Source organism: Drosophila persimilis, unplaced genomic scaffold (assembly GCF_003286085.1).
Source record: "Drosophila persimilis strain 14011-0111.01,24,50 unplaced genomic scaffold, DperRS2 tig00000000-arrow-pilon, whole genome shotgun sequence".
In the NCBI taxonomy this organism is placed as follows: domain Eukaryota; kingdom Metazoa; phylum Arthropoda; class Insecta; order Diptera; family Drosophilidae; genus Drosophila; species Drosophila persimilis.
The window spans coordinates 13,534,578-13,549,654 of NW_020825288.1; the positions used below are offsets into that span (position 1 = coordinate 13,534,578).

Consider the following 15,077-nt stretch of genomic DNA (forward strand, 5'->3'; position numbering starts at 1 on the left):
GGAAAATTGACAAACAATGGGTCAGCGATGCAGAGGGCGAAGGTGATGCTCAGGAGAGGGAGAGATAGGTTTAGGTATAGGTAGATCTGCCACACTATAACAAAACACATTCGTCTCGTTTGTGTCGGAGTTGCAAGCAGGCGCAGATGCAGCAGCAGCAGAAGCAGCGGCAGCCGCGGCAGCAGCACTTTTTGTACAATTAAGCGGAGGAAAACTCGGAAAATCTGTACAAGGCTGCGCCACCAGCATCAACAATAATAGCGTGTGTTCTGCTCTCCCGCAAGGTTGAGATTTTTCAAGGTGCGTTGGCACAGGGTACATTTAATGGAAGGTAGGGCAGTGAGAGCCGCTTGAAGGGTATCATGTACATATGTACCCCCTCCTGCGTATATGTACCTTGTGATGGCAGGCTGCTGGGCTGGCGATTTTGATGGCCATCATCAAATCCAGCTGGAAGGACCTTCAATGGGATGGGCCTCTGTCTCCCTCTCTGCGTGCGTTTGCATGTGTGAGCTGTCATACAGCCAGAGCAAAAGGTTGACGCTTGACGCGCATTTCGTCAAGGTGAACAAACCGTAAAACCAACTGCCGACAGAGCAGCGACTGAGCAGAGCAGAGCAGTCATCAGTCAGCAGAGAAGCCAACGCAGGCAGCGCAACTCCACTGTTTAGCACTCGCAGGCCGCTTTGTTCAATTTTTAGTGAGTGTGCTTTAATGTTAATGACATTGATTTGGCATTGAGGCACGCACACAAACACCAACACACACAATCAGCCATTACCTTAAGCCGCCTCTTCTCTCTCTTTCTCACTGTGTTTGTAGCCTCTGCCTCGCCTCTCTCAAGGGCCCAAGAGCCGAAAAAAATTTGTTTCGTTGTGGCATTGAAAATCATTTGGATATGGCGCCACAAGGCAAATGACACAATATGTGGGGCGGGGGAGGGGGGCATAAGAAGGTTAAGCTCCAGAAGCCGAAGCTTAATGGACAGTAGCAGCAGGAGGAAGGTAAGGTTCTGCCCCTCTCCGCGTGATGACGAGGTACTGCGCTGTGCATTGGGGTGGACCTTCAACGACTTTTCAAGACTTAATGAAAATACCAAATGAGTGGCAAATTCTATTACTTTCATACCTTCAATACCTCCGACTGAGAAGATTTTGAGTCAAAATGTAATTATGTATAATGAAATTTTGTTTAGCAAACACACACACACATCTGAATGCAAATTCCTTTCCATTTAATTTCTCCCAGTCATGCCATTAGCTTTGCTTGCTTAGCTGCCAAAAGCCATTAGCCATGGTCCAAAGCAAACCCACAAATGCTGACCCTTCCCAATATCAACAAGATGTGCTGCCCTGTACTGTAGTTAGGGACCAGCCTAATGCGGGAGGACGCGCCTGTTCAAACATCCGACAGCTGAGACGCAACGAATGCACTTGGACACGGACACGAAGAAGGCACAGCGAGAGTGGGAGTGGGAGAGGAGATCACCCTGGGCGATCCTCGGCGGACAGATGAGCAGCGCCGTCTTCCTCTCTTTCGCTGCCTTTGTGTGGGCTGGCTCTCTCACAAAGGGCACAAGATGAAGGAAGAACGAAAAAGCAGAGGGAATTTATGACAAATGAAGAAACGGCGCAGCAGAGGAGGGGCAGCACGCGTTAAATAAATCTCATTAATCGGCTTAAGCGAAAGGAGGAAGGAGATAAAGAAAGGAAGGGGGAACAAGGAGAAGGATAAATTGATTTGCCAGCAGCTGCTCCAAAGAGAGCGCAGGGGTTTGGGAGAGATAAAGAGTGTGTGCGGCTCACAATTTTCACCAAAATCTTTCCGCCAAAAAAGAAAAGAGGAAAAGTTATATAATTTGAGCGACTCGCTTTGGCGCTTTCCACAACTTCCGGACACTTTTCATTAGCATTTAAATGAAATTTGATAAAAACTACAACAACAATCACAGCGAACGAATGTCGACAACAAAAGGCAATAATAAACGAAACAGCAAAAATGGTGAAAATTTTTCATTTTTTTTCTTTACAACAAATTATCGCATGAGTTTTCACTTGCATGGCGGCTGCCACAAAAGTTTTCACCAACAACAAATGCCTCCTTTCACTCGCCGCCCAAACACCAAACACCACCAAAGCAACAACAAATGAATGGAGCGGAGTGAAAAACGCTTTTCTGCTGTCGCTGAGTGAGCGAGCAAAAGGAAACGCTTTTCTTTTTACATATTGTAAATGCAAAGACACATATTTGATACCCTAGCAGAAGTAGGGCATTATGTGTTTGATGAAAAGTTTTCAGCGAAGAAAGGGAATGGGATTTCCTACCCTTTCAATGGCGTCTGTTGGAAGCCCCATGACGATTGTAACAATTAAGTACCTTATTATTACCTGGACGAGGGATATATGTATGATATATTTTCAAGGGTACCCACAGCTTCGACCCAAAGAAATCCCACCTTTTCTTGCGGGGCAGAGAGAGAGAGAGGGAGAGACACCGCGACAAGAGGAAGAAGCGTCGCCGGTTGGCAATTTAATTTAAATAATGTGAACTTTCATGCCAATGAAAATGATTTCAAAAGAGAAACTCTCCTTCCATCCAACACGTTCGGTTCGTTTGCTCCCCAAACAACGAACAACCGACAACATCACTTCCGCTACAAATGCAGCAGCAAACGCTTCAGCAGCAGCCACGATGACACCCACCCACCCGAAGAAAAGAAAGAGAGAGAAGAGGCAACGCATGCAATTTCTCTCCAGCCCTCCCCCCTTCCCTGGAGTGTCGTCAAGAGTTGACGCATATTAATTTTCAAAACTCCCACGCTCAACATTTTTGTTATCGCTTTTGTTTTTCTCCATTTGTTGTGCTTCGTTTTCTTTGGATTTCGTTTTGGGGTCTTTCACTCAAGCCGATCGTCCGTCCATTTGCCTTTTGCCCTCCCTACCTGCCCCCCCTCTGCAATCCACCATCCACGATACGATCCACGATCCGCATTGCGTTTTTGCAGAGGGAGAGAAAGCTCCTCTCCTTTTTCACTGTCTCGCTCTCGCATATGCAGTTTTGCCTGCAGTTTTCGTGAAAGTCGACAGCGTCGTCGTCGCCTGCGCTGCCGCCTCTGCCCCTTTGCTGAGCTTTTGTTGCTTTTGTTGTTATATAAAGCGTACGAAATCATGTAAGTGGAGTGAAATTTGCCTTCTGTTTCGATGTTTTTGCTGTTTTTACCTTGTTTGGGCCTATTCGATTGTATTTGCATTGTTTGCACTAATGGAAACAATTGAAAGTTTGGGAAATTATGTTTCCATACATTAACCTCTTAAATGATCCTTGATTGCAGGGAAAACTTTGCAAGACTCCCTTAGGGAGCTGGAATATGACCCTAAATGGACACATGTTTTGTTGTAAATCTAGTTAAAGTGAAAGCTCTAATGAAGGGACTTTTCCTGGGGTGGACAATTATCATTTGTCGTGCTTTTAGAGAAAATATTCCTTTGACCATTTTTCAATAGATTTATATGCCATCTTGAAGCTTCAACTCTCTGGCCTTATAAATCGCAATTAATTTCAACAGATCTCTCGTCATCAGCATGTGACAATGGTCATCGCGTCCCATTTTCCACGCATAATACGATTATGCTGTTAATTTTTACATAACTGCCGTGGCTTAGTTTTTTCTGTTGGTTTTTTTTTTGTGGATTTGAAATGCTAATCAACTGAAGACGAGGCCTTTGTCACACTTTGTGTTTGCTCGAAAGTAGGCCGTGGGCGTGGCTTGCAACATTTGTTTGACACTTTTTTTGGTTCGGTTCGGTTCGGGGGGCATTGCAGCATAAATGAAAGTTGACCATTTTTTAACCGCAAATAATAATGAGGGGAAAACATATTTCGATTACGTAAAAATTACAGGCAGCATAAAAAATGAGCAACATCACGACGTCGGCGCCAACGCCGCTGCGCTGCGCTGCCCTGGGCTTATTTGTATGGCCCGGACTGTGCGCAGGCGCGTAGGTGGGCAGCGAACGTTTTCACCCGATCGTAAGCAAACACGAAGCCGAGTGCGAAGCCGAAGCCGCAGCCGCAGTTCGAAACGAGAGCAACACTTTTATGTAATCGTAAAGCGAGTCAAAAACTTGTTTGATGACGTCGTCGAGGCTTGAGGCTCTCTCTGTGTGCACCTCGACTCTCTTTTGTGATTCTCTCTTTGGTTCGAGTTGTAGCGCGTGGCTCTTAGTGTTTTCTTTGTTGTGGTTGTTGTTGTATAACAAGTTTGAGCGGCGCTGGCAAACATCATTATGACCAATTGCTATGTTCATCATCGTGATGAAATCAATAAATTAATAAGCAACATGCTCCATGTGTGCCCAATTTTCCCATTCAAACATTTTTTGGGGCAAACTTTTGCCCGACACCCGTCGCCCAGCCGGAGCTTTCTTGTTTGCATTTTGCCGCTTTTACCTGCTTCTCTGCACTTTCTAAACAAATTGAGCGGCACTGAAGAGAGCGGTGAGCGAGAGGGAGATGGCAAGAAATTGGCTTTATGCGTTTTCACATTTTGTTTTTGTCGTGCTTTCTTTTTTTTTTTTTTCTCCGCTTCGTGGTTGCTCTTTGGATTTCTACTACTTTTTCTTTAGGCGCAATGCGTCTTCGTGATCTGTATTTGGCTTAAAGACGACTGCCTGTCTTCTCCCTCACCCTCTGCCCCTGCCCCTGTCCGTCTCTGTCTTTTATTGGCTTAGAAATTCTTGTTTGCTTTTCGCCCGATTTCCAAGAGATTTGTTCTAAATAAAATGTGGGTTGAGTGAGAGAGCGAGGCAGATTTTTCGTTTTACGATTATTGGGTGAAATGTTGTGCTGTGCTGAAGCAAAGTGAAAACTCCTCCTGAATTTGTATCTGCACCTCTAGCAGAGTTCAAGATACACGATTCGAAAGAGCAATTACTCTAAAAAGAATGGAGGCCAAAGCGAAAAAGATACTCCTCTCGCAGATCGTAGATTGTGGCAATAAGAAATATCAGCGAAATGGCTGTTAAAATAAGGAGATAAGATCCTATTGGGAAAAGATATATCACACTCCTTGAGAAAAACCATTGTAAATTCTCAATGCAACATGTTATCATCAGATCCGCATGCTGCAGCAGCACTAACAAAATGTTGGACAGCGACTATGTTAATGAATTTAATTTCGCTTTGACTTTTGAAAGTTTTCAATAATTTATATAAAATAAATGGGAGACGACAGCCCGTGGCGGGCACCAGTCACAAAAATGGGAAAGTTGCATTGCAGCCACACACCAGATATCAGTAAATAAGTGAAAGAGATAACAATAATTTGGTGAAAATCAACATGTACTGGAGATTTTTCGGAAATTCTGGTGATTCACACCAGTTTGATTATGCACTGCTTTGTATTTGTGAAATGAAAAGTTGGATGGTTTTTTTTTTTATACATTTTACTAATTTTTGAAAGCTTGAAACGTTTCAAATGCATTTATTGCATGTGAATAATAGCGTTTTAAAATGTTTAAGACATGGGGTTTTAGTATTGTTTGTTCATTTTTGTTCAAAAACCGCTGATAGCTGAACAATAGTGTTTTTAAACTGTGGTTTTCTTCAATAAGTGTTCGGAAATATCAACTTTCATTTCTTTCCCCTCCAGTAAGTATCATATCTTAGGTACCTTCACCTTTCAAAGGGAGCTATGATGGATAGGTGGAGCGGAGAGCGGAAGTTGAAAGAGGTCATTGCATAATGTTGCCAGCAACAAATGTTGCCAGCCGCCAAGAGCGAGCCCTTTCACAGCAGCAAAAATTCAGTGAAGCAGACTTCCCGTTTGGTCCCCCCAAAAAACCACAGAGCGAAACAGAATGACAGCAGACACCCTGTACAGTGTACACCCTGCAGCATGCTGTCAATGCACCCATCCTGTGTGTCTGTGTGCGTGCGCGCCTGTCCATTCGCAGACGTCAATGTGGGGCCAAGGCACTGATAAAGACCCAAAGACCCCCCCCCGCCCATCCATGACTCAGAGGCGGCACAAAGAAATGCTTTTTGTTCTTGATTATCAGAGAATTTCACTCCAGCAAGGCCATGAGCAACAAGTGCAGCAAGTGGGGTGAAGGGGGGGGAGGGGCAAAAGCACATTAACAATTTTGTGGCACATGGTCAAAAGCATTAAGAAAGAGGTCTCGTCTCGTCTCGTCTCCCTCTGTGTTTCCACCAGCAGCAGCCATAGCCATGGTCTCAATTCTCCAGCACCTCACAATCTTGTTCTCTGTTTCACTCTCTCTCTCTAGCCCTTTCTCTCTTGCCTTTACTCTCCTCCCGCTCTCTCGCTTTTTCCCTTTCTTGTTCATTTCTTTAATGACTGAAAAAACAGCTGGTCTCCACGCCCATTAATTAGCCGAAAATTGAGTCCCACTCAATGGATGAAACGGTAAACAAAACGCATCAGCATAAAACACAAACATTTTCTTTGTTGTTTACCAAATTGTTATACTTTTTTTTGAGGTTAGGCGAACGCCTTTTGGGGTCAGCTTTTCCCCGTGTGTGTGTGTGCGTGAAAGCTCAAAGAAAAGCATGCTTAGGGGTGGCAGAGCGAGCGACAGAGAGAGAGAGAGAGAGATAGATAGAGATGAGGAAGGTGATGTACAGCGTGGGGGAGTGAGAGAAAACTTAATTACTTAAGTTTTGTGTTTATACGCCCATGCAATATTACGACATTTTCAGGGCAAGGGAAAACCCATCTATAGAGACAGCGAAAGAGAGGGTGGCTTAAGGCTTAGGGCTGGGGCTGATCAGTGACCACCACGTGCCACCACCAATCAATAGAGATTCAGTAGGCAAATCATCATCAAGTTTCATGGAGGAAAGGAAACCAATTACTTACGCAAAAGTAAGGTCAGAGCCGTATATAAAAAACCAAACCCCCACATCCATCGAGGTCTACTACTCGGTACAGAAAAACTCACAAGTCATCAAAAATAATATACGGACAAACATACAAAATAGTACCAATGAAAAGTTTTGTTTGTTCAGTGGTTTGCCTGCTGCCTGGTGGTTTCCAGCAACTCAAGGATGTGACAATGGGCTTACGAGTACGAGTGTATGCCGAATGTATTTCAGGGCAGGATAGAAGGGCAGGTCCTGCTGCCTGAATACCAAAGAATACCAAAGTGGGTCATAGTCGTACCCCCACAAGCGAGGCGGCACATCTCAAGAGCATTTACCATTCGATTTGCTGCTAATGATTGTTTGCCCTAGAAGTCCTTCGTAAACTGAGTGAAATGTGCCATAATTCAGGACTTGTTGCTATGCCCCCAAGGGTTTATGTGAGGGTTTTCCTGTTTGCTTAGTGAGATCATATACATATCTGATGGAAGGTGATGGTTTTCTATGGTTTGAGGGAGTTTTATTGGTTCTATAGTCATTCTATTGGATTATAAATAGACTTTCCCCCACTTTTATAAAGTTTTGTATAATGAAACTTATGTGTCTTTACTTTTTGTGGAGGTTTTCTATTTAAGAACCTTTTAAAAATATATTTTACTCATATTCCAATCTGTTCCATCTTTTTTTTTTTTTAGAATTTTCCTCGATTTTCCCATGATTCCTCACTTTTCAGACTTGTATCGGTTCGAAGAGGTTCTTTTTTGAACCTTTAACAGTTCAAATATTATCATTTACACATCTCTAAAACATTCCTGAATATATTCTGACACATTTGTTCGTGATTTCCATTAGCTTTTGCCACTTTTCTGCCTGAATTCCATTAGCTTTTGCCACCATTTAGAGGTGTAAAAGATTCACATAAGATTATAGTACAAAATGTCATTCGATGGCATTTAAGCATTCGTTGTGCCTGCTGTGTTCTCATTAACATGCCACATGCCACACTTAAGAACAATAGTACGTTCCATTTTTTTTTTTTTGGTGTATCCCTTACCTTTTATCACAGAAATTTGCGGCGGCTGCGTTACAAAATTCCTTAGAATTGGGGCATTTAACTAATAATACTAGGCACAGAGGAGATTGTTGCGGTTGCTGTTGTTGTTGATTGTTGCTGCTGTTGTTGTTGTGGTTAATGCTGTGGTGTTGGTGTTGGTGTTGGTGGTGTTGCTGTTGTTGATGATGATGATGGCCGCTGCTGCTACTCTGATGATGATGATGATGTTGCTGCTGCTGCTGCTGTCCAGGATGAGTGCAATTATAATGCTGCTGCTGCTGCTGCTGTTGCTGGTGGATTGGCGATTGTTGCGTCTGATAATGCGGCAAACGAGACGACGTGCCACTTGAGGAGGAGGACGAGGAGGAGGCGCTGATGGGATGATGCTGCTGCTGATTGAGATGCCGCCGTATACTCTGATTGATGCGATTCGTGATGGAGTTGGTCAACGCGGAATGATGGCTATGCAGATGATGAGGCGACGATGACGGCAGGTGGGACGCTGACGACGACGACAACGACGACGAAGAGGAGGAGGAGGAGGGACTGGCCGATGAGGAAGAGGATGATGCTGCCCCAAACAAGCGGCTGGCTATGATGCTGTTGCTGTGGTGACTGCTGCTGTTGCTGTTGTTGCTGCCACCGTTGTAATGGGTATTCCCCGCACAGGCGCTGCTGCAATTGTTATTGTTGGAGGAACTGGACGATGAGGCAGATGCAGATGCGGCGGCCGAGGTGGTGCTTGCAACGTGTGAGGAGGAGGCGGCGGCGGAGGAGGAGGAGGAGGAGGTGGAGGAACTTTGTGAGCGCGTCAATATATTTTGCAAGTTGTTGCTGCCACTGCTGTACGCCGCCTGCAATATGTTGCTGGGTGTTGCCAAATGCTGTGCCAGTGTTGCCGATCCACTTCGACTGGTGCCAGCTCCCGCTGCTGCTGCTGCTGCTGTTGCTGCCGCTTGTGCTGCTATTGTTGCTGCTGCAGTTGCTCCACTTTCGTAATTCAGGTGACCCAAATGCTGTTGCAAAACTGAAGGCGCAGCAGCTAGATGTTGCTGCAGTTGCTGGTGGTGCGGCGGTGTGGGTGGTGTGGGCGGTGGTGTGCTTACAGCTTGTGGCGGAAGGTGGTGCAAAGGAGAGTTGCCCCCTTGTGGATGCTGGTGGTGCTGCTGGTGCGGCGGCGACAGCGAAGATCTACGCAATAATACTGGCGGCGTGGAAATCAATTGCTGCAATCGGCTGCAGTTTCCACTGCTGCTGCTGCTGGCTCCTCCTGTTGCTGTTGCCACTGGGGCGCCCTCCCCTGGTGCTATTGGGGGCACCTCCTCCAGGCAGCAACAATTATCACTGCTATCCTCCTGCGACTCCTGCGGCTCCTGCTGTGGTTGGTCCCGTTCCCTTTCTAAATTCTCGTTGTTTTGTTGATAAATTTCATGGACATTTCGCTTTTTCTTGATTTTCACATAAGGCTCAAACATTTTACTTTCAATTCAAAAGATTCAAATCTATCTTTTATCTCTTTCTTTATGGATATATATTTACACACACACACAGAGTACACCTTTTATGGATTTTGCTTTTTTAATTTCGATAAAAAATTACTCAATTTTTTTTCAATTCTTATTCATTTCAACAAATTCTTGTGCCACACATTGCTCCACAAGCCTTACTTTTTTTTTGTATAATTTTTCGAGTGTGTGCTTTGGATTTTTGGTTGTATCTTGTATCTTTGTATCTTTTTCGTTTTTGTTGGTTGGTGAGGCGAACGACACACGAAAACGGGCCGAAAACAGGGCGGAGGAGAGCAGAACAACTGACGTTACGGCCGGCAGAGGGATCCAAAGTTAAAATTACGTTAAAATTTATAAACTTTTGTACTTTTATTATTTCTTATTAACTTATTTGACGCTCGCGCAGCAACCGTGCAGTTCAAAAGCTGGCTGGTGCGACAGAGCAGGCAACTTCTCGACTCAAATAACGGCAAACGATTGGACATGTTTAATCGTGTTCGCGAGGCAAGGCCGTTTCAATACGCCCGTCCCGCCAGCGAGTGTTGCTGCTGCTTACAAAATGTTGCTCGGCCACATGCTGCCAGAAAACGTGTTGCCGGCAAGGTAGAAAACTGGCAAAACGGCACAGAAAACTCAGCGCATGCAAGGTATATTGTGGATCAAACACGGGGAGGTGAGGTGCGTGTGTGCTTTGTAATGTTGCTGGGGCCGTTGTTCCTCGCTGTGCGCACCTTTCCATAGCCCAGCGGTTCGTGTCGATGTTCGAGTTCGCTCGGCCGGTTCGACCGTTTTTACGCTCTATCTACTCATTTTTGCGTTTCACTCGCTCATTCAAAAAATACGGCTCTCGCTCTTGCTCTGCTCTCTATCTCTATCGCTCTCTCTGCCTCTGGCCTCCACCCCCCCTTCCTCATGTGGCTCTTCAATGGGACCGCGGCAGGCGGCCTTCCCTTCAGTTCCTATATCTTTGAATTACAGTTATCGCCACCCACACAAGAGATTTTCTTTGTTGGAACGATTGACATTGGAACACATAAGCTTTTGGCCATCCTTCGATACCCTATAGACGAAGCCATCTCTCTGATTACAGGGTATCTCATGGTCGGACCAATCCCCTTTAGCCTTCTCTTTTGTCACTTTTTTGGGGTGGCACATCCTACTTTGCGCCTGTGTGTGTGTGTATCCAAATGGGGCGTTGTCGGTGGCACTTGCAACACATGTCGCTGGCAGTGCGTTGGGACCCCCTGCCTCCGTGCTGGCACTCCATAGCTAGCCGCAGCACCAGCACTTTTCCACTTACCACAACTACAGATACAGCTACAGATACACATACAGATACACTGCATCTGCAACTACTCGCACACCACTTGCCACTCGACGGCACCATCCGTCTCATTTATGGCCTGCGAATTAGCATAAGGCCAAAAGGGCTTCGTGTGTGTCCTTTTAGGTAATGGCCACACACGCACTGGCACTGGAGATATCTCGCATTAGTTGCAGCTTCCGTGCGACCTCTTGCAACAATCACCCATGACCAATCCACACGTGTGGCCATTCCACTGACCGTCTGTCTGTTTGCCTGCTCATTAGTTAGATGGTTTCAGTCGGTCCACGTCCAAGACCATGCAGCCTCTGGTCGCTCTCTGTGGCATTTTGCTAGAATGTGTGAAAATTTGACAGTAATGCCCCGCCCTTTGATGTTGTGACGCCCCGAAGGTGTTGAAAGTCGAGTTATGCGAACCCATTGCACACTCGCAAATGGTTCAAAGTGCCCCCCACAGTCGGGGGTAGGCGGAGTGGGCTCGAAAACTTGCGAAATCGTTGGCATAATTGAGTTATCCGCAAATGCTGAGGGTATTACTGGGTATTACTTCCTCACGCGTCATGCGGTGGTCGCACCTCGGTTGAAACTTCTTCAAACGCAGCTTTCCTGGGGAGACCTTTAGCCAACTCAAACGTGGGTCTAGTTTCACCTCGAATTCTGTTGCCAACCGAGAATTAAAAGACTCTTAACAAAGGTTTCTGGCAAAGGTTCACGGCCCAGTCGCAGTCACAGTCACTGAAGTTCCAAGGCAAATCCGTTCGTTAATTGAATCATATGTTGGAACATCCAACGATCAATTTCAAAGTTATCAACGCCCCCACACGGCCATATAAAGGGGGGATCTAATCGTATTCGTATTTCGAGTTTGCTCATCTTTTTTGAATGGACAAAACGGACGTTCAGTGACCTTTTGGGGCAGCTGCCGCTGGAGGCGTATGCTGCGATCGATGTTCAACTTCCCTTCAGTTTTTCAGTGCTATTTGCGGAAGCATTATGGCAACTGGTTCACCTTTTCCACTAAGTCATTGAATCTTCAATGAGTTTCAATTTCATTGGAACTTTCACAACATCATGGCCGGCGCCTGCTGACCCGCCTGACCCCCTGCCTCTCCCCTGCCGCTGCCACTCATCATCATCAATCGATTTTCAATGAAATAGAAATTTCATTTAACGCTTTCCCATATGCGCTGATATAATACTACTCGTAGACGGGGCAGGCTAGTGTTTTTGCTTCTGTGTGTGCCAATATGTTCATGCACATGATTTACTTGACACTAATTTCCATAAATAAAACAAAAAGTTTTAATAAAAATGCCTGCCTGCCTGCCTGCCGCTTGAATGGTTCGCTGCTGCTGGCTGACAATAACCCAATTTTCACAATCGAGGCAGGCGCCGCCACATGGCACAGTGGTTCAAGTGGTCTTTGAAATTGGGGTTTTCCGAAAAGGTGGATTGGAGTCGAAAAAGCGTACGAAAAAGTGGCGGAAAAGGCGAGGAAGCAACTCTTTGGGTGGAAACGAGAGCCGAGATGTTCTCTCACTCGATTCTCATCGCTTTTAGGCCACCTTCTGCATCACTGTGCAACATTGTAAGCACCTCAGATGACAAAATTGAAATCAAAGCAATCAAAACTGGAGGCTGTGCTGCCGCTGCGCCGCGGCGTCGCTGCTCTGCCTGCGTAAGCGTAAGCGTTTTGCGTGGGCAGCGACGCAACGAAAGTGTTAATTGATTTGGAGATTGCCTTCAAAAATGGGCAGAAGTCACCCCCCCCACCCCCCACCAAACTTAAGAGATCGAAGCCAAGAGATTAACCAGTTACGAGACGCTGACATTGCATCCGTTAAATACGAAATGGAGTTGTAAGATACAGATACGTTGACTCCGAAAAAGCTGCTGTGGGATCACTTCCGCACTCGTGCCTCCAGGTGAAACTTTCAAACAGCGAGAGAGAGAGAGAGTGAGAAAGCCGCAGAGGGAGAGTCCCCCGAGAGAGAGAGACAGGGACAGAGAGAGTTCGACTTTTCGTAATCACTTTGCAGCAATTGGCGTTTTTCGGTTCGGTTTTCGGTTTGGTTTTCGGTTTTTGTCGAGAAATTTACATTTCACATTTTCACAATCTTTTTTTTTTTCATTTTTTTTTTTTTTGTTGCTCATGTAACAAATGAATGATTGGGGCACACAGCTTTCCGCATTTCACACACATAGACACAAAAAAGATACAACGATCATAGAAATCTGCGCTTTGTCGTCATCTTTTTTTGACGGCACCGTCTTGACTCTTGGATTGGCTTTGGCTCGGGCTTGGGCTTTGTGTTGCTTTTTGGCCTGTTGTACCCTCTTTTACTCTCCTTTCTATGCTTTCTTTTTGTCGCTTAAACTGTTAATCGGAGGCCAATTTCGGTAAGTGGGCTTTAAAATTAAATAAGGGTTCGGTTTGGAGGCTTTGATTTTCGTAGGGGTTTCTATTCCATTTTCATTGAATTATCACTGATATTGTTAGAGCTCTTTAGGACTAGTCCCTCAATTTTGATTGATTTGCCTTGGTTATGTTTCTTTTAATGGATTACCTTCTTATAAACCGAATTTCTGCTCATCATCTATATTTAATGAGTTCCTTGGGACTAGTCCACATATTTGTTTGCCTTATGCTAAATAAAGTTGATATTGGCATGTATTCAAAATTTCATCTACATCAACGAAGTAAATCCCGAGTTACTAAAGGTTTTTATAAGGAGAATAAATTTTTAAATTTTTAGAGAAGAAATTTTGTAGTTCAAAAACCCACAAGAGAACTCGAACTCCGTCATGAAAATCAAAGGAACCCATATAATCCGAGATCATTAGTTATGCATGTTAAAAGTAAATTTTTTATGAATTTTTTCACTATTTATCTCCGAAATTCTTGAGAATCCTTGGTTTTTTTGATCTCTATACTCAATTTATATTAATGATTTATACTCTTTCCGCAAAGTATGCCAAAGTTCTTGCGGATAAACCCTTAAGATCCCCAGTTCTTTAAGGTTGGATGAAAAACTAAGCATTTCTAAGGCCTTAAGATCGAAGAGAAGAAGAACCATGTGGAATATCTTAGTTAATTCTTTCTCAAAACGATCCCCAATAACAACTAAATCGCACTTCCCAATCTTTCCTCTATAATCTCAAAATATGATATTTTTCGAAATTTCTTACAGATAACCCAAATAGATTCCCAGTTACATGGGGTTTCGGCTAAAGTTAAACGCAGGTCTGAGCGATTAGATCGCTTTGGATTTGCTCCCAGCTTCAGCTTCGGGCTTCAGTTTTCAGTCGTCCCTTGCGATTGTATTTGATATTTTGTAACTCGCTTTTTACGGGCCTATATTGCCCGTGTCTGTCACGCGCCCATCGAAAACTAGTTCACAGATAAATCATAAAATGATTTACAATTTCCAGTCGATTCGGTCTTGTATTTGTGAGAAACCAAACCCAATTTGGCCCGGCTTTTATTGGTAAGTGGAAAAGAAAAGTTTCACTTGGCCTTGGGTTGGATTTTTATTTGGTGTTTGGCCTGTGGTTTCGATTACACAATAGTCACCGAGAGTCACAGATGACTGAGAAGAGATAGAGATAGCGAAGCTCGGCGTTCGGGTAGCAACAAGCCACAAAGTTGTGAAATGCATTTCCTGTTTGTCGAAATCTGATTCTGAAATCCTTCGACAAATTGTTTGAATGTCCAAAAATGTCTGTGCAAACAATTTGTCAAGTCGTGGGATTATCTTTTCAGACTCTCAATCGTTTCATCAATGCACAAAGATCCATCCACAAAAGACTCTGAAAAGGCAGGCAAGAGAAGGCCAAGAGCGACACAAAGCGATCATCATTCAAAGGAGAAGAACACCCAGGATGGGATTTTGTTCAGATCTTATCTGCGGGACTCAAACAAAAATGTCAAAACATTCAAACCCCCTACCTTTGTGACTGACTCGTTGTGGTAGGTAAATTATGAAATTGTCTTTGGGTTTTGTGGACTGCAAAAAGACATCTTCTTGATGGATCTACCACCACATCCCGCTGGCTAAAACCACAAATCGGAGCGGCAGCCAAGGAGAAGGGGAAGTCATAGAAGCCAAAGGAGATGCCAGCAGAAGAAGGAGAAGTCGTAGTAGTTTTCAGTAGAGGATGAAGGCTCTGCTCGGCTGTGGCTCTCCTGAATCGGGGAGTTGCATCCCACGGAGTGTGTTTACGCTCATTAAACGCTGAAAAGGTGCCATCCGAATAGGCAAAAGACCACCGGAGGAAACCTTAGCACCTGTAGATCAACGAACCATCC

General features: G+C 44.7%; 1 protein-coding gene across 3 annotated transcripts in view; it reads right to left on the reverse strand.

Moving 5' to 3' along the window:
• Positions 1 to 15,077, reverse strand: part of LOC6588637 (protein roadkill) — a 71,438-nt gene that overhangs the window by 3,230 nt on the left and 53,131 nt on the right. The window contains exon 1 of one of the 3 annotated variants that reach the window (XM_026995401.1): positions 7,937 to 9,426. The exons of the other annotated variants lie outside the window; for them this stretch is intronic. Coding sequence (XP_026851202.1) covers positions 7,937 to 9,411 — 1,475 coding nt within the window. The 5' untranslated portion in view covers positions 9,412 to 9,426. Of the gene's footprint in view, positions 1 to 7,936; positions 9,427 to 15,077 lie in introns of those variants that run through there. 3 annotated transcript variants of the gene reach the window in all.